The sequence below is a fragment of the Abramis brama genome (genome assembly GCF_963993115.1).
Source record: "Abramis brama genome assembly, chromosome: 12".
Lineage (NCBI taxonomy): Eukaryota > Metazoa > Chordata > Actinopteri > Cypriniformes > Leuciscidae > Abramis > Abramis brama.
The window spans coordinates 12,097,031-12,119,091 of record NC_139974.1 but is presented as its reverse complement, the minus strand read 5'-3'; the positions used below and the strand labels follow the sequence as shown (position 1 = coordinate 12,119,091).

At 39.1% G+C, this 22,061-nt stretch overlaps 1 protein-coding gene across 1 annotated transcript; it reads left to right on the top strand.

The window, feature by feature from the left end:
• The first annotated feature begins 3,094 nt into the window (after positions 1 to 3,094).
• Positions 3,095 to 21,463, top strand: shisa7b (shisa family member 7). The gene is made up of 6 exons (XM_084131867.1): positions 3,095 to 3,792; positions 7,012 to 10,194; positions 10,387 to 10,544; positions 15,105 to 15,161; positions 16,511 to 16,696; positions 17,827 to 21,463. Exons 2-6 carry the CDS (start codon positions 9,515 to 9,517, stop codon positions 18,651 to 18,653), a joined length of 1,908 nt encoding a protein of 635 aa, XP_083987993.1. The 5' UTR covers positions 3,095 to 3,792; positions 7,012 to 9,514; the 3' UTR covers positions 18,654 to 21,463.
• Positions 21,464 to 22,061: the final 598 nt, after the last annotated feature.

The following is a 22,061-nucleotide window of genomic DNA, read 5'->3' as shown; positions in this document are numbered from 1 at the left end:
GGTCTTTGAGGGTCAGAATTCTAGCTGATAGACAGGTGTTCAAATACTTATTTGCAGCTGTATCATACAAATAAATAGTTCAAAAATATATATTGTGATTTCTGGATTTCTTTTTTTTTTAGATTATGTCTCTCACAGTGGACATGCACCTACGATGACAATTTCAGACCCCTCCATGACTTCCAAGTGGGAGAACTTGCAAAATAGCAGGGTGTTCAAATACTTATTTTCCTCACTGTATATACGATGTGCTTATTATAGTTATTAAAATAACTGGGTAATAACTAGGTACTACTAACCCTAAATCTAACCTTAACCCATGTAGTTACCTTATTACCAGTACTTTCTTAGGTAAGTCCACGTACTGCAAAATAAAGTGTAACCATTTTTACTGTATTTTTGATCAAATAAATACAGCCCCGGTGAGCATAAGAGACATCTTTCAAAAACATATATATATATATATATATATATATATATAAAAAAAACCTTACTGCAAACTTTTGAACAACAGTGTGCAGATTGAAGTAATACACTTTAGGATGTACAGTGGCGCCCAAAATATGTGGAGACTAAATGAATGTCTCTGCATTACAAACAATCTTAAATCTGCAAACACATGTTGCTCAGAGCTAACTTCACTTTTCTGAGCTATGTTTGCTAGCTTTTCATCCAAAGTGATTTTTCATGGATGTATGAACTATGAAGTGAACCTAATCCAGTCCAATGCACTCCTCATTTTCATTTTGAACAGTAAATATGATGTTTTATTTAAGACCGAACTAATGTTTTGTTAAATGCTTTATTTAAAATGTTTCCTGTCTGTCTTTGAGATCAATGCTTGGTATTTTGGGTAGAACTTCAGTTTAGGGTCCAATTCTCACTATTAACCACGACTTTTGCCTCAATAAACTCTTAGGCCCTGTTCACACCTGGTATTAAGATACGTTTTGGTCGATCTGATCACAAGTGGATGATGTAAACGAAGTCTAAAGCGTTTTGAGCTTGTCCACTTTCAACCGCTTCCAGAGGTAGTCGAAAACACATTCGACCGGGATTGCTTTAGTAGGCGCTCGTGGCCAAATGCATTTGAACCCCACTCTCCACCTACTGACCTAATGTGTAAACATTTTGGGAAGCACGATAGCCAGATGGGATTTAAACTTTATCGGCTGTTTATTATGTATTAATAAACAGCCAATATCCTAGTAAGCATGCTAATAAGCAACTAGTTAATAGTGAGAATTGGACCCTAAACTGAAGTGTGACTTGTTTGCTATATAAAGCAATTTGTACATTTTTAAGAGTGCCTTAGAAGTCCTTCGCTTTTGTACATTCGTTGTGTAAAAGACATATCCCAATGCATTGACATCATATTGACCGAACCTCCAAACTCTTTATGCTCTGGTGTTTAACCACTCTAACAAAACGCCATCCTTGAACTTGTCCCACACCTGAACCTGTTTTTCACATTTTTCCTCTCTTCACGCATGTGCGAGCGTGTGATTCCGTGTTTTTGTGTGATTTATTTTTGTGTGCGGCTCTGTGACTCATTTGGTTTGGGCCAGCGGCTGCAGGACCGTTTGAGTCATCTGGCTGTGTGTGAGAGCGCGTATGTGTGTGCGAAGCTACGAGCACTTCTGGCAGGTTCACTACCATGAAGCTCCCACAGTGACAAGACTGACCCAACCATTGCCTCCAGCAACACAGGGAGTCATTGTCATGCCCCAAATACAAACATTCACTCTCACGTCACTGCAGATCGCAATGCTCATACCCCAATGTCCTAAAGTGTGCTGCCTTCAGACTGCGGTATGATACTTAAGAGCAATGCCGTCTCCTCCAGAATGCCTCCTGAAACCATCGTGCCTTTTCCGCAATGTGTGATAACCAATGCCAGCTTTCCAAGACCTCACATGTATGCAACATGGCGACTCTGCTACTGTTATACAAGTGTGAGAGGTAACACATTCACTTTAGGCCAAGTGACAAAAAGGAACTCATTCTGATTCATTCACAATCAACATTCAAGTAACTGAATCACTCAGGAGTAAAAATTCTTCAGTAACATACGGGCAGTTGACAAATCATTTTTCTTCACTATTTTAATCACCTTTTGCTGTTTTGCAGTCTTTAGTCATGTGTGGTGTGACAGGAATTCTTAAAGTACAAATATTCAGCTTATGCATTTTTATTCTTTTTTTTTTTTGTCCGAAGAATAATTTGATAGTTTATTTAATAGTATTATTATTGTAGAATATTTTATTATATAATTATTATTATGCATCGTATTCTTTTTAATAATTAAAAAGTCATATTTAAGCCCTAAATAAAATATAGTTTGTGTTGTGATGTAATTATTTTCATGAGACACTTATCCCTGATTTATCATGTTTTTTTATCCCCATTCTTCCCAATTGTTATTCTCATTTGATGTTTATTTTTTTTTACCATTTCTCAATTAGTTTAAATTATAGTAAAATTTCCAATGTATTATAGTATTATTAAAATGTCTTAATTCAATGATTTATGACATACTAGAATTTTAGTTTTTTCGTTGAAAGCGATTGTTAGCATTACAGAACAGGAAAAATGTAAATAGCCAACATGAAAATATTGTCATTATAATACCAATATAAATGGTCCATGAATAAAAACAAAATATCTACTATAATTTCTTTTGATTTTGGACTCAAAATGGATCCGGGCATGTTCTTGATTTCTTGGGATTCACCTTATAAAAAAAGAGAAATCAATCAAGAATCATTGTCATGGGATGCCTCGGTTACCACGGAAACCAATGGCACAATCCTTTTTTTATACATTTCTGTCGCCCAAATGGAAGAACAAAACTCTATAGTTTGTCATTCTATTCTTCGTTTCTCGGAAAGAAATAAGTTAAAATCCAGCCCGTTTTAAGAATGTTCATCAATTCTCGCGCGCTAGAATCTCATGAGCGCGTGCAAGTCTGCGAACGAGCGTCGTCGGTTGATTTTCCCTAAAAACCCAGCACGCGCAGAAAAGACATTCTCAGCCAATAACGCGTGCCAACGATTGGCAGATCATTTCCAACATTTAGCAAATGAAACCACGTGCAAGCATCTCGCTCCAATCGATGTAAACTGAGCGAAGCGGACCTTTGTGGGAGCAATTGCGTTTCAGTGGCGCGGAGGTAGATCTGGAGCCCATTGAATTTGTGTTGAAAGCGGAATAACACGGTCATTTAAATAGTAGGGAAACGGATATTGCCGGGCGCGTCTAATTAATCAGCCGTTTTATGTGTATTTGGCAACATTCGGATTAGACTGTGCATAGTCAATAGCGTTTTATATGAAAAATAACCCATTTTTACCTGGATGCACGGAGTATTCTGCGTTTTCTTTTCTCGTTGGACTGTAAATTACGCATGGTCGATATTTTTGCTGATATTTGGAGACGTCCACTTATTCCTTTGACGTTTTTATGACTTGTGACTCAATGCAAACTATATTTTGAAACTGATATTTTTTTTGTAGAACACCCTGGACGAGTGGAGGTTTTATTCGCCTTTAAATAAGACACTCTCCCATCGCCAATGCCACAAAACTGCGTCTTTTTCTACGAACCAAGAGCTGTTAAGAAACGCAAGACCCCATCTCTGTGAATACTGCGCGTGCTGCATCATCTTATTCAATTTGCTGTCAGCCAAGAGAGGGGCAACAATAACTTTGAACGGTTATTGTATCGCATTTCTTTCAGTCTCCGCATCATTTTCAACAGATTCGAAGCGGGCAGCTGTTGCAACACACGCAGGTAAGACGTGCCTTCATTTTGTTCCCATCTGATGCTGTTACTGCTGCAACGTGCGCGAGGATCGCATACACAGGTCGCGCGCTCATTACAGCCTTTTTTTTTTTTTTTTTTTTTTTGGTTGATTTCTGTTTATGAGCACATCTGTTGTGAGCTAAATTTTGAATATTCTTAAGGAATGTAAGATCAGGGATGGATACATGTCATGGGGATTGGTGTCGCACAGCGTGTGTCGTCCGCCACTGGAATGTTAATTTCCTCCCTGAGATCTGCCATGATGCTGCTGTGTGTAGCCTATAGATTGCTATAGTCTTGTTTGCGTGTTTGGGTCAGAATTTGCCTATATTGTGAACTAAATGTTTGAATGAATATATAAAAATGCAAAAAAAAAAATATATATATATCTTAAAGGGTTAAGTTTAGGGAAAGGGGTTTAGAAATGTAATTACCTCAGTATAAAACAATAGAAGTCAATGGAAAGTCCTCATTGTGATAGGAAAACAAGCATGTTTGTTTTTTTGTTTTTTTGTTAACGGCTTGTCACTTGTAACTATGGCGCATTGTCAACACACGCATTCAAGTGTCGCAAAATGCACATAATTAAGCAAATCCTTCAGTGTTTCACTTAACAAATTACACTTAAGTGTCTTTGTTCATTTCTCTTCATCTGTAAATGACAACACAAATCTTTTTTTTTTCTTTTTTTTGTACTACGACTTGTTGCTAACTAACAGACTTTAAAATCCTGAAAGCTACTTTGATTTTTATCTTCTAAGGCCTACTGTCCTCTTTCTGCCCTTCATCTCTCCATTCCCATTTCGGTGTGTGCTCACTCATAAAATGGTAATGGGCTGCATATTGGCCTGGCATCTGTCATCTGCACCTGTTTGTGGATGGGACGGATGCCTCCCATCCTCCTGAGTCAGAGAAACAGGGTTGATGATGATGATCAGGAGGAGGATGAAGGGGTGGGGAATGGAGAGGAAGAGGCAGATGAATGGAGATGTGTATTGCGCTCGCTTATAGGAAGAAGTATGTAGGCCTATTTACCGCAAAGGGAGGATGAAACGAGTGAACTGAGAGAGGTGATCCATCTGCCCATCTCTATGTCACATCCCTCTCTATCTCACTCACTGCAGCAGAGCTATTCTAAGAGAACACTTTCGACCCACGCACTGTCAAAAAGATAGAGAAAAATAAAGTGTATGAGAGAGAAGGAAGGACGAGAGGCGCGTAGTGTGGCATGCTCAGGCCGTCTTTGGAGAGTTAGTGTGCATGTGTGTTAGAGGAGTACGTGCAGATGTTGTATCACACATCTGTGAGGCTCCGCTTTCACAAGCCCGTGTTTCCAGGACCCTGTCTCTCCGCTTCACATCATTAGCCACACAAGGCGTTGCCGATGGCAACTCCGGAAAAGATGCAACTTGGTGAGCATAAAGCGCACTGTAAAACAGCATAAGATGCACTTGTGAGGGGCTGTTTAAAGGTGCGTAGCCTTGTGTGTTACCTCATTCCTTCTTCCATAAGGGTCCTTGCTCCTTAAGATCCTTCCTCCCCCATCCCTGCATCCTTCCTGTCTTCTCTTCTCCTCTCAATAGGGTCTCTCTCTGCCCTGCCAACCCCCCACTCCGCACACATCTGTGGCTGTGTCACCCCCCGCTTCCTCTCTCGCGTCGTCCAAAGCTGCATCTCTCTGAGCGTATTAAGCCTTCAGTATGTTCCCACAAGCCTTTTTTAAGTGGCTGTTATTTGCTTATTTACACCCTGTCATTGAGGTTTTAAGATTCACTGTTTTGCATCAGCTATGCTAACATGTGCATGTTATTCACTGCTGTAGATGTGACTCAGTATGTGAGAAAGCTGAGGTCGCACTACTATATGCAAAAAATATGGTGTGCATATTGCATACACTTGCACCTTGTTGATTGTGGAGGCTGATGTGATTCACAGCCACAGGATTGTGGATGATTTTGTTGTAGGGAAACAACTGAAACTGAATGCACAGTTCTTCATATTATTGTTAAGAATTTTAAATAGTTTACTGATTGCGGTCATTGTCTGGTTGAATGTGTAAATGTTATATGTCGGTGTCAGTATAAAGCCGAAATCTTATATGTTGGTGTGAGTAATATTATATCAACAATACAGCTATTTTTAATGGGAAATCGAAGGAAAATTGTCGATGTATTAAAAAAAGGTATGGTAATATTCAATGTTGGAATATTCAGTGAATGACATTTTTTTAAATAAAAAAGTTACTTAATTTAATTTAATGTAATTTGATTTATTTTCATTTCATTTAGAATTGAATAGACACAAAACAAACAACAAAATCATATATCATATATCTCAAAAGAGAGACATATAGTGGGAGATGTAGTTCAGCGTCGCACTCAGAAATAAGTGTATGAAGGTAAAATGATGCCATAAAGAGTCAGATGTGCAGGGTAAGATTTGTAAAGGTGTACACAAGATTGCAAGCATAAATTAAATTCGCATGAGCTAGAGAAGATTTGTAAAGGTATAAATCACCTTTTTTGCTGTTATTTGTAAGTGTAATGTTATGTAATTTGAAACTGCAGCTTCATGCTAACGCAAATTAAACATGATCTGTATTCATCTGACTTTTTTCCGCGCTTACACTTTTGGCACGACCCCCACACCCCTGCCAAAATACGACCAAAAGCATTGCAAGCCTGTGAACAGCAATTTGCAATTGAAAACAACAGAGTCAAGAACTGCAAAACAGATTGATCGTGTAAAACCAACCTTTGTGTAAAAAAAATAAACTGTTGCCAAATGTCTAAATGACCTGTGTACATGGGGCAAAAAAGTTCCCGAAATAACCCGATTTATATAGTTCCGTCCTTCTTTTAGCTGCTGTTACAGTTTTGGCACTCATTGAGTTTTGCACATAGACTGTATAAAACGGTTTTGCAAGTGCGAGGAGGAGGACGGGTCCACCTTCTTCTTATAGCCAATAAAATGAGCTTCTCGCTGGCTCTCGATTGAACTCTTATCTGATTGGTTCAATAAACAAGCCAGAACACATCTTTATCTTCATTTGGCTCAGCATTGTTCGCCGAAATGGTACTTTTAATGCACACATACATGTTAAATAAATAAATCATGATTGCTCAATAAGCTGTGTACCGTTAGACTGACTATATGAGTTTATACTGAATCAGGGATTTGATTTATTCACTTTCTTTTGTCTTTCAGTGAAAATCCAAGACTAACCAAGGAAAACAGAAGCCAAGACGAAGAGCCATCAGCCTGGATGAAAACGACTGGAGTCCCAGCCAGGAATAGGAAGTCATCATCTTTTCTAAAGCAGACGAACCATCACTGTTTTTGTGAGCCAGGGGCTTTTTGAAAGGATGTTGATTTGCACAGATTGAAGATTTTTTGCTTGACTTTTTGCTACCAAAACCAGTGCCAAACACTAACCGTGCCAACCAGAAGCAAGACATTATTTCACCAGTACTTTTGCATTTTTGTTCATCCATTTAACCACAATTTAAACCAACTTTAATTCTTAATTTTCATCTTTTTTCACTACTGAATAGCATGTAATAGTTCCTAAGGTGTATCGTTTATATTCACATCATTTAATTTGAGTTGCACACAACAAGCAGCTTTTGCTCCCCAAAATAGGGAGAACAGTGCATTATTGGTTAAACATGCTTTATGTAAGAGTGGCCGTTACGAATGCATTAGCTTGAGAGAGTTCGGCTCCTGATCGATTGATCGATGGATGGACGGGCTTATGGATGGCTGGCACAAGCCTCATTAAACTTTCCAAAGTGAGCTGCTGCTAATTCTGTTGATTAGTCGTCCGTTCCTCTCACTAAGGCCCGTTTTACTCTTCTTATCCATCATCCATCTCGTTTGCTCCTCCCACCTCTACGGACTCCGCACATTTAGAGCAGAACCCTCAGGAGTCTCTGAAGGGTTTAGATACTGAAGCCATACGTCTCATAGCCATACTAACGTCAAGATCCCTGCCAGCGTTGAGAGGATTCGGCTTGACCATTCTAGAACAGCAGATGCATGGGTATATTCAGGAATATTTTTCGAGGTCTATATGTTCGACGGTGGTCAAGGTTTGACGTTCCGTAATCTGCCATATTCACCAGCGAGCCATTGACGCGTTTACTGTGTTGACAGTGGGACGACGTTTAAAGTTGTCCCACTACTTGAAAAGACGCTCTTTAACACTTAGGATAGGTCTTTTGGTGCGTTTGCTTGACGGTCCACACGTGTTCCACATTGACGGATGAATCCCGACTTGTTCATGCCTGTTCAGTGGGCTCAACCATGCTGTCCTGCCAGAACTGGGCCCAAGCCCCCGTTTGTTTTATTCTGTTGGGTTGAGCTAAATCCAGAGCAGAGACACTCACGCAAGAGGGTCCAACACACATAGACCCTCAACCTTTACCTAGACTCAGTCCATCCTTCCATTTCCTTTCTTCCTTTCCTGAACACTTCTTCCTTTCTGGCCTGACTTGTGTCGTCAAGCCAGGAACTGATATATACCTGCTGCTTGTTACACTTCGCGAGTGCCCTAACCGACCTACACTCTTCCAAAGCCTTCGTAATGAGCCTTTGTTCCGTGGTGCCACCTTTAGAGAAAAGATCAGCTCTTCCCCATTTCTCTTGAACTCTTGAAAGTTGCTCTTTCATCGCTTTGTCCTACCTTTATCCCTAGCCTCAATAACTTCCTTCTGAAACTCGAAAAGATTAAGTACTTAGTATTTTTCTTGAGAACTGACACTGTTAGCTTGATAATTTGGACCGCACAACAGAACCTCAATGACCTTGAAAGGTATTCTTGTTAGTCTTGCAAGATATTCTCATTGATGATTAAAGCCTAAAGCGACCAACCAACTGAGATTTGTTTACAAGACAACATCAGTTCTTGAAGCTGATAATGGCAGTTGTTTACAAATCACACAGAATAGCTGAGTAGTATTAACTGTTTCTTTCTATATGGTTGGTTAGTGAGTCGAGAACTGAAGTGCCAACCAGAATAGAGAGCATTTGGTGAGATATAGTTTACACTCAAACAGAAATGTTTACATGTTGCCCATAAGGTGAACTCAGATTGAGTCTTGAATGAGTTGTTTGTGCCATAGATCAGTTCAGTTACACAGACTTAAACAAAACCACCTTTAAGAGGATGTTCCCATGACTTTGACACTTTAAAAAGTTTACATTGTTAAAATAATATACGTTTTGTTTACAGAACTAAATTGCTTGCAAAAAAAGTCAAATACTTTATTGTCATTGTCATATTTCTAAAGCTGTTGTTTTTTGTTCTTTTTAATTATCTCATAGAGAAGATTCCATATATTTGTTTTTGTGTCAAATCAACATTTTCAAGCATTCCAACTCTCACCCATTAAGCATAAAACTTGTACATAGATTTACCTCATTCTTGTTAATAATTTCCTCAGAAATATGTTTACACCCTAACTGCGAGTCTCATGCTTTTTTCTTCAATCGGAACTCCCGCACTTGGATGTGTATTTTGCATATGAAATAATTTGCATACTAGTGTATGCACATGTGAAATAGAGATTAACTTGTCTACATGTCTTATATATTGCCACATTGACTTGCAAATTTTGATAGACGTCAGCTTTTTGTAGGCCTCAGTAGTCTTTTGTACGAAGGCTTCACTTTTTTTCATCTTTGATAAAAAAAAGTCCCCTGTATCAAGATGCCACCCGCTGCCATCTTGCTTTTCTTTCTGTTCTGCCCTGTGGTCTCCACAGTGACTATTACCTCGGAACGCTCCTCTGTGAATGGGGGGCCGGTGTTGCTTCTGTTGCGAGGACGTGGCCGCAAGGTCCCTCAGCCTGACATGCGGGACAAGGAGGCTGCTGCCATGGCGGCAGAGCCAGAGGCAGCCGAGATCCCTCCGAGACCCCTGCCGCAGATTATGCTACCCCGCAATGTAACAGCCGATGCCCTGAAGCCCCCGCTGGGAGCCGCACAGGTGGCGCCGCCTCCTCGGCGACTGGTGGACGTGGACTGGTGTCAGGGCTACTACGACGTAATGGGACAGTTCGACAACACTTTCAACTGCACCAGGGGCACCTACATATACTGCTGTGGCACCTGCCATTATCGCTTCTGCTGTGAGCACCAGCGCAGCCGTCTAGACCAAGCCTCCTGCAATAATTACATCTCACCTGACTGGGCCGTCACGCCGGGACCCGTCACTCATCCCCCGGTCCGACACGACCCAGATTTTGACCCGCTGCAGCAACAGAGCAACAGCACGGCTTACGTCATTGGGGGAGTCATCTCTTTTACCATGGCTGTGGCCATTGGGATTAAAGTGGCCTTCCATAAACTGTCTCGACGACCGAGGAATAGAGACATCAACATGCCTAGGTGAGTGAAAGGCCCATTATGACTGCACTCACAAAGTGGAAGGAGACAATGCTGTACACATCTGAGTCTGCACCAGTGACTGCCATATGAAGAGATCCGTTGTGATTTTGATGTCAGACTCTTTCAGCTTTTGCTTTTTGATTTCATCATACACTCATCTTTCATTTGTACTATTTATCTCTTTCTCTTCAGAGCGCTGGTGGACATTCTGCGTCACCAGTCTAGTCCGGTCCAGCAAGGAGAGAGGAACAACAGCACGGTCCTAACAACCGCCACCTCCAGTGAGGGCACACTGGGGCGGCCATTGAAAAACTTCTACACTCCTGTCCTCCAGAGCAAAGATAACCGGAGTGAGTCCATCTCACCCACATATAAGAGTTATAGATCGAATAACAGCAAAATATTAAGCAAAGGAAACAATGCATGTATGCAACGTGTATAAACTTGCAGGGGAATGAATGAGTTGATGTAGAGAAATAGGCGCTTGAATTAATCAGCAGCACAGAAATGAAGTCTGGAGGCATGATTTAGTCGACAGATTGAAAAGCCTGAGTGTATGAGGTAATGTAGAACAGAGGATGTGTCAGAAATGAGTCACATTAATCCTGCTTCAGAGACAAAAGATGCTATGTAATAACCACATGCAAAGAGAGCAGCAGTAAAGGAAGTAAAGGACTGACCAACATCCTTAACACAGATACTTAAAGTATGCAGCTCGGGGGCCACTTTTAGAAAGTGAGGAGTAATCAGGGACCAATGAATAAAATGTCTGTTAAAATATGGTATTAGTTGTGATACTTGATTTTCAGCTGGTTTAAAGAGTGCCGTGCAGTGCATTCAGTTAATTATATAACTGAATGCACTGCACGGCACTCTTTAAACCAGTTGAAAATCAAGTGGTGAGGTGTGTGTGTGTGTATGTATACACATATACACACACACGCCGAAATTATTCAACCCCCATTGCAAATCCGCTTAATTGCCAAAATGTACAGACTTTCAGCTGTTTCCAATGAACAAATCAAACAAAAGTAATTGAAATAGCTCAACACAACAAATGTTTCAAGTGGTTTCCCCATATCCAGCTAAAAATGCAACTTTTAATGACTTCCACAGTCTCAAAATTATTCAACTCCCTGAATAGAATACCTCACAACAGCACAAATCAACGGCTGCAACCAGATTTCTGAGAAGGCAAGTTCAGAAAAACCCTCGAGTCACTGCAAAAGACCTGCAGCAAGACTTGGTGGTAACAGGCACTGAGGTTTCAGCTTAAGGCCCCTTAGGCTACTAAAGCTACATGCAGTTTCCATGCCAGGACTCCAAGACGTACACCACTACTGAGCTAAAAGCACAAGAAAAGTGCTCAAAATCATATAAATAAGCCACAGAAGTTTTGGGATTCTGTTCTGTGTAGCGATGAAATGAAACTGGAACTTTTGGTGGTGGCTCGGTGATGCTCTGGGGCTGCTTTGCATCTTCTAAAGGCGGGCATACACTGTGCGATTTTCGTCAGATTTTGTGCCGAATTCTGACTTGTGCGACTCTTTTTCGGGTATGGCCTATTTTCAGCTATGTCGTGCGTCGTTTGTCGCGCAGTGTTCGTGAAGTGTACAGTTGGAAACGAGAGGCGATTAACCTCTCCCGACAGGCAATCGGATCTCGGATGAATTTCTGGCATGTCAGAAATTTTGGTCGCTCCTCGTGACTATATCACACAGTTGAAGCAGAGCTATGAACCGATTGCCGCGATTGCGCAAAAACATCTTCCCATGTTAAATGCTCACGTTAAACGAGCTGTTTTTGAAATAAAGGTGTTTTTAATTTTCATTGATGACTGATTATTGCAGTGTTCGGACATAGACTGTTAACCATTTTAATTGTAGGCCTATAATTCATTGTAATCGATCTAAATGTTTTTAGACAATTTTCAATGAGGAGTAGTAAGCTCTTCTATCTAACCTTCACAGCATGTCGGTTATGCGGGGATGCGCTATTATTGCGTGGCAAATTAATTATAATAGCCTATACATTTAATAATAAAAGTAGACCTTCCCTAATAATAATACAATAATACTAATAATAATTTAATACATCCATTGGAAATGCTAAATACTCTTGATATTGATAGCTGATGCTTGTTTTGACAATATCTCTGGATACACGATATCATGGTCGATTGGCGCAACCTGGCACGGGGGTTTATCGCACATATTTCACATTTAGTGTGAGCAGTCAAGTCGCACAGACATCGTACAGTGTATGCCCGCTTTAAGATGCTTGCCGTGAAGTGGCTGAGCAATTTTGAGACTGCAGAAGTCATTAAAAGTTGCATTTTCAGTTAAATTTGGCCAAACGACATAAACATTTGTTGTGTTGAGCTATTTCAATTACTTTTGTTTAATTTGTTCATTGCAAACAGCTGAAAATCTGTACATTTTGCCAATAATTTCGACATTACAACTGTGTATGTATGTGTGTGTGTGTGTGTATATATATATATATGTATGTATGTATGTATGTATGTATGTGTATGTATGTATGTATGTATGTATATATATATATATATATATATATATATATAAAATAGAAACTTTAAAAGAACAGCACTTATTTGAAATATACTGTTAAAATTTTGTAACATTAACTTTACTGCCACTTTTGATTAACTTAATGCATCCTTGTTAAATAAACAGTAACAGTATTAATTTCTTTTAAAAAAAAATCTTACTGACCCCAAACTTTTGAATGGTAGTATATATGTAAAGGCATTCATAAAATTCTTAAAATCTTCAAATTTTAAAATTCCTATGCAAGAAAAAAAACACACCATATTTAATATCAATGATGTAACCAAGTATTTAAAACTGTGGAAACCAAAAGTAAAATTTTACCAGTCTGTCATTAAAAAAAAAAAAAAGATATTAAATTAATATTATGGGGATGCAACCCTCATTGTCTGTGCCTGTGTTGGCTAGCCATGATTTCATCAATTATGCTCTTTCTAGGATTCGGTCCATTTTGTGTTGAATTGCCTTTTTTCACTCTCAAGTTTTCAATGTTTGGCTACATTTGCTAAATGGAACACACGCAGTTTGAATGTGCCAAAGGTGGTCTTTCCAATCAGTGGTGAGAGTATTTTAGTGGCACCAATCAGTTGTTATAATATTTGCATATAATTTTTTTCACCATTATTGGCAAAGTAGTACGACTACACTGCAAGTAAGCAATGTGGTATACAGCATGACAAAACTGCTTTAGACTGTTTTAATCATTATAACAGGAGCGTTACACTTTGCATTGTGTTTTTCACTTGCTGTGCTGATAGACATTTGGGACAGGTCAACCAATAATAGGGCTGTGCCGGTAAACTTGACAACCGCACCACCGCGGTTGTAAAGCGCCACCGCGGTGGCTGAGGAGTACCGGCGGTGGTTTGCAAAAAAAAAAGTTTGTATGTGAATGCTGTTTTACATTAATATTATGACACACAAAGCTTTGTTTACAAAATAAATAATAGGTTAGCAATTAAATGTTATATTGCAGGCGCAGCCATGGAAAAGTTTGAATTCATGACGATTGAGAGAGTTGTGCGTGAGTCCATAAATTTAAACTTTGTCGGCTTTGAATTCTGGTTTGCGATCTTCACCCGATAATCAGCGAATTTAAAATATTCCATTAGTTATTCCATATAGAAAGTTGAATTGTCTACTTTTAAACAAAACAATTAAAAACGAAAATAAACCGACTAGCATATGTTTATGTATTCCGTATAGTGTGCAATTCTCTCTATAGGCGCGTTCACTGCGAAGATGACGAGTGAGCATCGTCAACTTCATCTTTGCAGCCCAACACTGACACAAAAAAACCCACTTTATTAATAAACAATTCAAATGTCTCCTTGCTATATTTGACACGTTCATAATCATTACTTTTGCCGGTTTGTGACAGCTGTTGTGTGCGTTATTGCAGCGTCACCCACATGAACGCGTCAACCGCATCAGCACCAGCACATGGAGATTTTATTTTAGAGAATGATCGCACAACAGACATTAGAACATAATCGAATATTCAAAAATCGTGACTCATCCCTGCATGGAATCTCTTTTTTCTTTTCCCATACCTTCACTCGCGTCTCACCCATTTCCAAAGGGGATTATAAACGTTTCTTCCTTTGTTCGCTTTTAGGTCGATTATTTTCGTATTATTTACTGTGGTAAAGTAGAAAAAACGCTGTAGGACAGATATAGCCTACATTTTTTACATGTACGTCAAATTCTTTTTAACACAGTTTGTGCTTGTTATTAGACATATTGGTATAGGCGCGTCAAGTTCATTTGTAAAGCGCGTTTCACACGCGCGGGTGATTTTTAGTTTGGCTTTCTCTGGCAGCGCGCAAACATAGCTTAAATGTCTTGCCCATGTGGAAGATAAAATTCGCTCTTCATACCTTTTACAAGTAGAAAACATGAAGATATCAGAAAAGAGATTGATGGTCTCTTTCCTGCTCGTGTCCCACATCCCTCTCAAAGCGCAGAGCGGTAGGCTGTATCACGCGTCTTTGTGTGGAAATATTAAACAAAAGTTTTTTTTTTCTTAAATAGATTAAGATTTTTCTTAAATAGAATAGATTTATTATATTATGTAAGTTACCAGTATTTACTGGTATCTATTGCAATGCTTTAGAGGCTTTATTGTGTTGTTTCTTTGTTTTTATTTATTTATTTCAAAACAACCCCCCAAACACCGCAACACCGCCGGTATTTGGGTCCATTACCACCGCGGTGGTAAAAAACTGCCACCGTCACAGCCCTAACCAATAACCATGTTGAGATATTAAATGTGCATAAAGGCCTCAAATGTATTTTATGAACTGGGAGTGGGTCGGTGTTCACTCTGCTCTCTTGCAGCTGGGAAACACAGTTTTGGCCAGACTGGGTCCAGTCCTAAACACACATCTACAATCGGTAAGCCAAGGAGCTTAGGCAGAGTGTGCAAATGTTTCGCTTGTGTGAGAGCACCAGTAAGAAAGCTTCAGATTTGTCTGTGTGTATTTGTCACTGCCTTTGCTTTGGCCTGGTCTAGTTGGTTCGAGTGTGTTTGCTCGTGCCCTCCCACTCTGTCGCTACCCTGAGCTATTTTCTTGTTGTTTGTCCTGCACCCAGCACTGTTTGCACCAGTCAGCAAAGCTTCAGTAACTGTGTTGGCATGCATAGTAGCAGAATGCCAAATATCATGAAGAAAAAGTGTCTTTTCTTCATGTTTATGCATAATATTATATTCATATTTATTGCAGTATATCTATAGTATATGAATATGATATTTAACCAAAAGATTGGGCGAAAAAAGTCCTGATGCTGTGTATTGCAACTTGTGTCCAGGTTCTCACAGTGGAAAAATATCTATCTATCTATCTATCTATCTATCTATCTATCTATCTATCTATCTATCTATCTATCTATCTATCTATCTATCTATCTATCTAAATTAAAAAAGTAAAATGAATTTCTTTGAATTCATGGCTCACAACCCAGATAGATGGATATATTGTCTATGGTATTGGCATTTTCAGATGTTTTTTCCTATTATAACTATTGTTGTTGTTATTTTTTGAGTGTTTGTGACCTCGAGGGTTGGTGTGGGGTGGGGGGTGGGGAGGAGGAAAATAAAAACCAAATAAGGAATTTTGTTCAACACATTTTGTATAATGTACATTTTTTTGTTATTCTGCATAGATGGATAGATAGCAATAATATTAAAAAGCATTTTAACTTTATGGGTCAAAATAGCACATATTGCATATGCCATGATGAATTAGGGTTAGTGATTAAAGAACCAGACTCTAACTCCAAGGTACTTAAGTTTAAATCTCAGCAAGGATGATCTATGAACTAGAGAATTGCTGAGTTCCCATGTGACCACTGTGTCCTTGACTACATTTAATCTGCAGTGCTTAAACCAAGGTTGCTCCAGGGGGACGTTCTCTGTAGTATGTGTACGGCAAATTACTTTAAGTAAAAAGTGTCTGTGGAACAAATTACTACATGAATAAGGATAGCATCATTACATGAGGATATATTAAATTTAGAGGGAAAGTGAAGCAATGAACAGTAGTCTAGGCGCACAAATGTTCCAATTGCATTGCAAGTAATTCTTAGACATCTTCTCTTGTCATTTAGAGAATCAGGGCGAAGCTTCAGTGTTCCAGTCAGCCACATTTAATTAGACCCATATTCTACATTCGACCCAGATAGATATGCTTTGGACACATCGGTTGTTGGTATTTGTCTTATTCTCCTTTGTTCTCCACTCTTAGAGCGAGTTCAACGCATGAACAACACCCAGTTGGCCTCCACAGGAACACTGATGTCCAGCAAGCACAATAATTCTGGCTTTCACCCCTCCTTCTCTCACTCCTTCCACAACCTTGCCCAGCTACCTCCATCATACGAGACCGCCATGAAACCAGAGCTTAACCGTTACAGCTCCCTCAAGAGACTAGGTGAGTGTGTGTCTGAAAAAGAGAGTGTGTAATTTCAACGCTGCTACTACTCAGAGGGTCTCTGTGAGAGAGTGTAGCAAGAGGTCAACTGTTGCTTTTTTAGGAAGGATGCTCTGTGGCATTGGATATTTTTTGCACATATAATTTTATTGTATGTTCAATTCATATTATTTTATTTCAAATATTTCTATTGATCATATTCAGTCATATTAAATCACTGCCTGAAACCTATAATTGAAAGAATTTGGAAATGACTACATCAGAAAGTTGACTTACAGTTGAAAATGGCTTTTTAAAAAGGGTTGAGATTGGCACCTATTTTACCTAACATTAACATACATTTCATTTCTGGATATTTTTAGTCGGATAACATTTTAAACCTTCAATGCAACTCCAGTGTGATCGGGCGGGGCGATCTCACTTACCAGCACAAAATGCAAATCACCATTGACATATTACAAGAGAGGTTATGTTAAGCTGAAATGATATTGATTAAATTGAATTAAATAAATTTAATAAGCATTCATGGATAATTCAATTGAATGCTGTTCATCATTTCTTGCATTTCCTTTTTTATGAACTCTGTAGTTTGTTGAAATAATCTAAAAAATAATCAGATATTGACTAAAGATAAAGCATTCAATCAATTTAAAAATGTTAATTGTTCACGGGTCATTGTTTTTAAAATATAAAAAATATTTACATCAAAATTAAAATATTAATAAAGTATTAAAATATAAAAAATGTTTCAGTACATGAAGAAATTAATATTAACCACCATGAATTAATGCCGTTCATTGTTAGTTTATCATACCTAATGCATGATTTAATGTTAAAAAACTGAACATTATTGTGAAGTGTCTGTGAAGTGTTATCAATCTGTTACAAATCTGCAACACAGTATTTGTAAGTGATTTTTTTTTTTTTTTTTACCATTGCATAGCTGAAGACGAGTAACAAAAACACATTTGAATGTTACACCTTCATTAAATGTGGTCAACATCTGTCCCATACAACAGTGCATTGTTTTAACGCGGTCAAGTGCGATCTGATCACTAAACCGCATGTTAATACCAGGTGTAAATGTCAGATTTATGAATGATATTAATTTTACATTTTCCTAACTACAGAAAAAAACCTGGATGAATATTCCGGATATTACACCTCCAAGCGAAGGCCAAACAATGCCCAACCCAGCTTCCACTCCTCCCAGCACCACCTGCCCTGGGGTGGTGACTTCACATTGGGTGCCCGGGGAACCCTACCGCTAAACATGTCCCGCACGCGCATCCATGTGCCCAGTTCCACTTCCACCCCCAACCCCTACCCTTTACCCCAGACACAGTACAACCCCACCTTTGACACGATGAGTAAACCGCCTCGCCGGGTGATGTCCCAAGACCAGCTTCTGGCACTGGGGGAGGGGAACACTCTCTCACGCCTCTCCAAGAACCAGCAGCATCAGTATTACAAACCCATGACCACCAGCAAGAGCTCCAACACCCAGACTTTGCGCAAGTCTCACGAACGCCTCCTGGTGTCGCCAGACCGCCTGGAAGAGCGAATGATGGCCGATTATAGCGGGATGGTGTCCACCACGTCCCGTCTCTCCTACCACCAGAAAGCGCAATCCCAGCAGAACGTGTGCGTGACGCCCTCACTCGACCGCCATCACATGATCAAAATGAATTCGCACCCTACCTCCGGCCGCGAGCAAGACCACGCGGTCGCTGGAATTTCGTCGGGTCACGGGGCTGGGACTTTGGGATGGGGGGACGTCCACGGCTCCGGAGGAGGGCCTGGAGCGATGGCGCACAACGCTCGCCGGATGGCCTTCGCCAACAAACGCCAGAACACCATCGAACAGCTGCACTTCCTCCCCGGAGGAGGTGGGGGAGGGGGCGGGGGTGGAGGTCAGGCGCTGAGGACGGGGAGCAAGAACGAAGTAACCGTGTGAGTGCAAAAAGAAAGACGGGAGATGGTAAGGAGATGGATAAATGAGGTGTGATTGCGCAAGCTGAAGGAAGGGAAGAAAAAAAGGCAGAAGACCGAAATGAAGAAGGTGGTCAGGAATGAGGCCCATTTGAAGAGAATACAGTGCATCACTATTGAAAGAAAGAGGAATATGAGACTATGCCCTAAGTGATTCTGTAGATCCCTAAATTGTCAAATTCTCAACAAACAGAAAAGTGAAGAGGGACTCAGGTTTCCTCTGACATGTGTGTAGCATATAGTGTCATGATGGCACCATTCAGACATGATCTGAGGAGACACAAAAGTGAAAAGGTTCATTATTAGAATAGGCCATGTTTTCTCTAGTTAGTGCATTCCAACTAATGTAAAAGCCAATTGTTTTAGGGGTTACTTTTTCTGAATCCAATGACAGCAGTTGACCTTGCCTCAGAGTTTGACAAAGTGTCATTCTTAAAGAGGTGTGGGTGTGTGTCACCTTCATCAGTAAAATAAGAGAACAATGAGATATACTGGATGAAACTGACAAATGTCCAACAGTGTCCTGAATTACCTCACGGAAACTATGATTTGACCGTTCTCTTGACTTGGGAATGGATTGTGACTTGCCATCAAGTACGTAAATCATCAGAGAGAAGAACTTGGAACTTGAAAAATGTCACTCGTTTCGTGACCTGACTCTTAAGTCTGCACTGTTAATATGAGTCCAAATGCCATCAGCCATATTAGAGCTTATTCATATGGAATACAATGGAGGAAAACATTTTCATTGGGAAACGGGTGTTATATCGTTGATCAGAGATTTTTAGCATCTTATACTCAAGACTGTGAATCAAAGTTGACATGAATACTTTTTTGCATTGTGGATAACATTTTGGCTGTTTTATAATATAATCAAAAGGCTGTCAGATTGATGGGTGAATCAGGTCATACTATCTGAATTAGACAGACATTTGGTAACCGAAGTCAGCCATTCAAAACTGATAGAAGTCATGCCTCTTTCTTGCATGTTTGACCAGTCGGAGAATAGCTTCGTATGACGGCATCAAACGTTCCGGAGTTGTTACGGTTGTTCTGTTATTAAGCGTTAAGAGCTGAGATTTAATCATGGGCATGCAGTATGTCAAATAAGACAGCATAGTCTTCACACTTAATTTGCAACTCAAGCTGTTGTATTGAGGGGGACAGGGGAAAGGGTTTAGTTATACAATGGACAATTTAATCCAAGGGCTATTCTGAAACTTCTTCATGTGTGTCTGTGCTTCCGTGCTCTTACGGCTTTTTATCTTTTCCCGCTGGCACGGCTGTGCGGAACATAGAGGCTACATGCCAATGAGTGTACAAAACAGAAGAATAGAACAAAATCTGCAAAGCTACTTCAACACTCTGTGTCACACTAAGATGCATTATTATCTAACCGATGAGTTAGGATTTAGGAGTAAAAGCTGTCTTGTTTATCTATATTATATTCAAGAAAAATGTCTTTTTTGTTAGCGATTTCTGTGTTTTTCAGCTGTCTCCACATCAAATGGACACTGTTGTGGTGGAATGTGTGAGAACGACCTGGCTGAGCAAGATTATTGGGCCATAATATAGTATTTTAGATCACTCTGCAATGTTTAAGCTTTTATTAACTTGTTAATAAAACTGAAGTTAAATATGTTGAAAAGGAAAAAAAAAATTTAATTGAATCCCGAATGTTCAAATATGTACACATGCCAATTTACGTGCATATATATATATATATATATAAATATATATAGTCATCGATATTATTCATATTATTGATTATTATCATTGTTTTGTTTTATTTTTTTCTGTGATTTTAGAAATTGTTTTTATTCCTGTTTTCTGTTTATATTTGAGTTTATAGTGGATTCTAACCTTTGTAACTCAACAAAAAAGCAGATGCAATCATAGTGAAAAGACAAAACGCATGAAGATGTCAAAGCCAGTGTTGATGATGTCATATTGCTGACTTCTGATGTCAAGGCGTGTATGTGTCCAGTTTGTGTGTCTGTATTTGTGTGCTTGTGTGTATTTCAGTGTATATTTTGGAATGCTTTATCTTGCATTTTATCTGACTTTTGCTTTGTGTGAAATCAGAGAATGTGCATTTCAGAAAACCCAAAATATAATTTTATTTTTTAAGTGAGTGTCTCTTTGAATGCAAAAAATAAACAAATCATAAAAAATAAAAAAAAATTCCATTGCTGCATTCACCAAAGTTATGAAAAACAGAATAAACAACCACCATTTATTTAATGTGTTTTTTTTTTTTCAGTATTATTTATTTTATTTTCTTCTTATTTTAGATATGTTTCTTGCCATGAAATACATAAAACCTTGTTGTAAATTTTATGGGAGAAAATGCCACAATGCCATGCATAAAATATCTACAGCAAAAACTTTAATTATTATTTTGTAAATAAAATTCTTGCCATTAAGAAAGAAGCTGTTTTCTGGAGACTGACACGTGTTCTTTTTCTCATGAGTCATGAAATCTGTTTGTTGGTTTTTACATGTATATGTAATTTTGAGATATGTTTTAGCCTAAATCTCAATATATAATGTGCTGAGTATTTTTAGCCATGCGTGATCTTGTATTAGACTAATTGTTTGTTTACATCGGCAAAACAGCCAGTGGATGCAACTCGCTTAGCTACTTTTGACTAGTGTAGAATGCTTTAGATTAACAATGAAAAAGAAAGAGAATTAATTATAATTTATAATAATGTAATCGCTGATGTAATCTAAGAAGTTGTTTCCCCACATTTACATTCCCATAAATCTCAATTTACCATTCTCCTGCATTCATTAATTATTTTTTCATTTTCTTTATATTTGGTCTAAAAATTAGTTTAAGCCTAATATATATATATATATATATATATATATATATAGTTTGTTACTGCTATAGTTTTATATTGCTGTAGTGTAAATTATAACTGTTCTCTGCAAAACATGTTTTCAATTAATGTTTAGTAATCTAAAATGGGACGTTTCAGGTTCTTAAATGGTTCCTAAGGGAGACGGACGAGCCATCACCGGCATTCGCCATTTTGAGGGGCAGGGTGGGCGAGGACCTTATGTTCTGGTAGGGTGGCGGGGGGGAGACGGCGGCGGCATGTTGGTAAAATGGCTTCAGAGAGGTGCTGTGCACTGCAATCCTTTCCAAAATATATGTGCAGTCTAAAATGCTGCGCGCGCGCTCTCTCGTGCTCTCACACAAGGTGAAATAATTGTTCTAATTACTTTGGCTCGCATATGTGTGGAACAGCTGTTCTGACTGGCTATTTTGTATCAGTCAGTGCGCAGCGCGAGAGAGATGAAATGTGATGTTTTTAAGTCTCGCGCGGCAGCTCGTGAAGTGTGTCCTTTGACAATGTGTTAC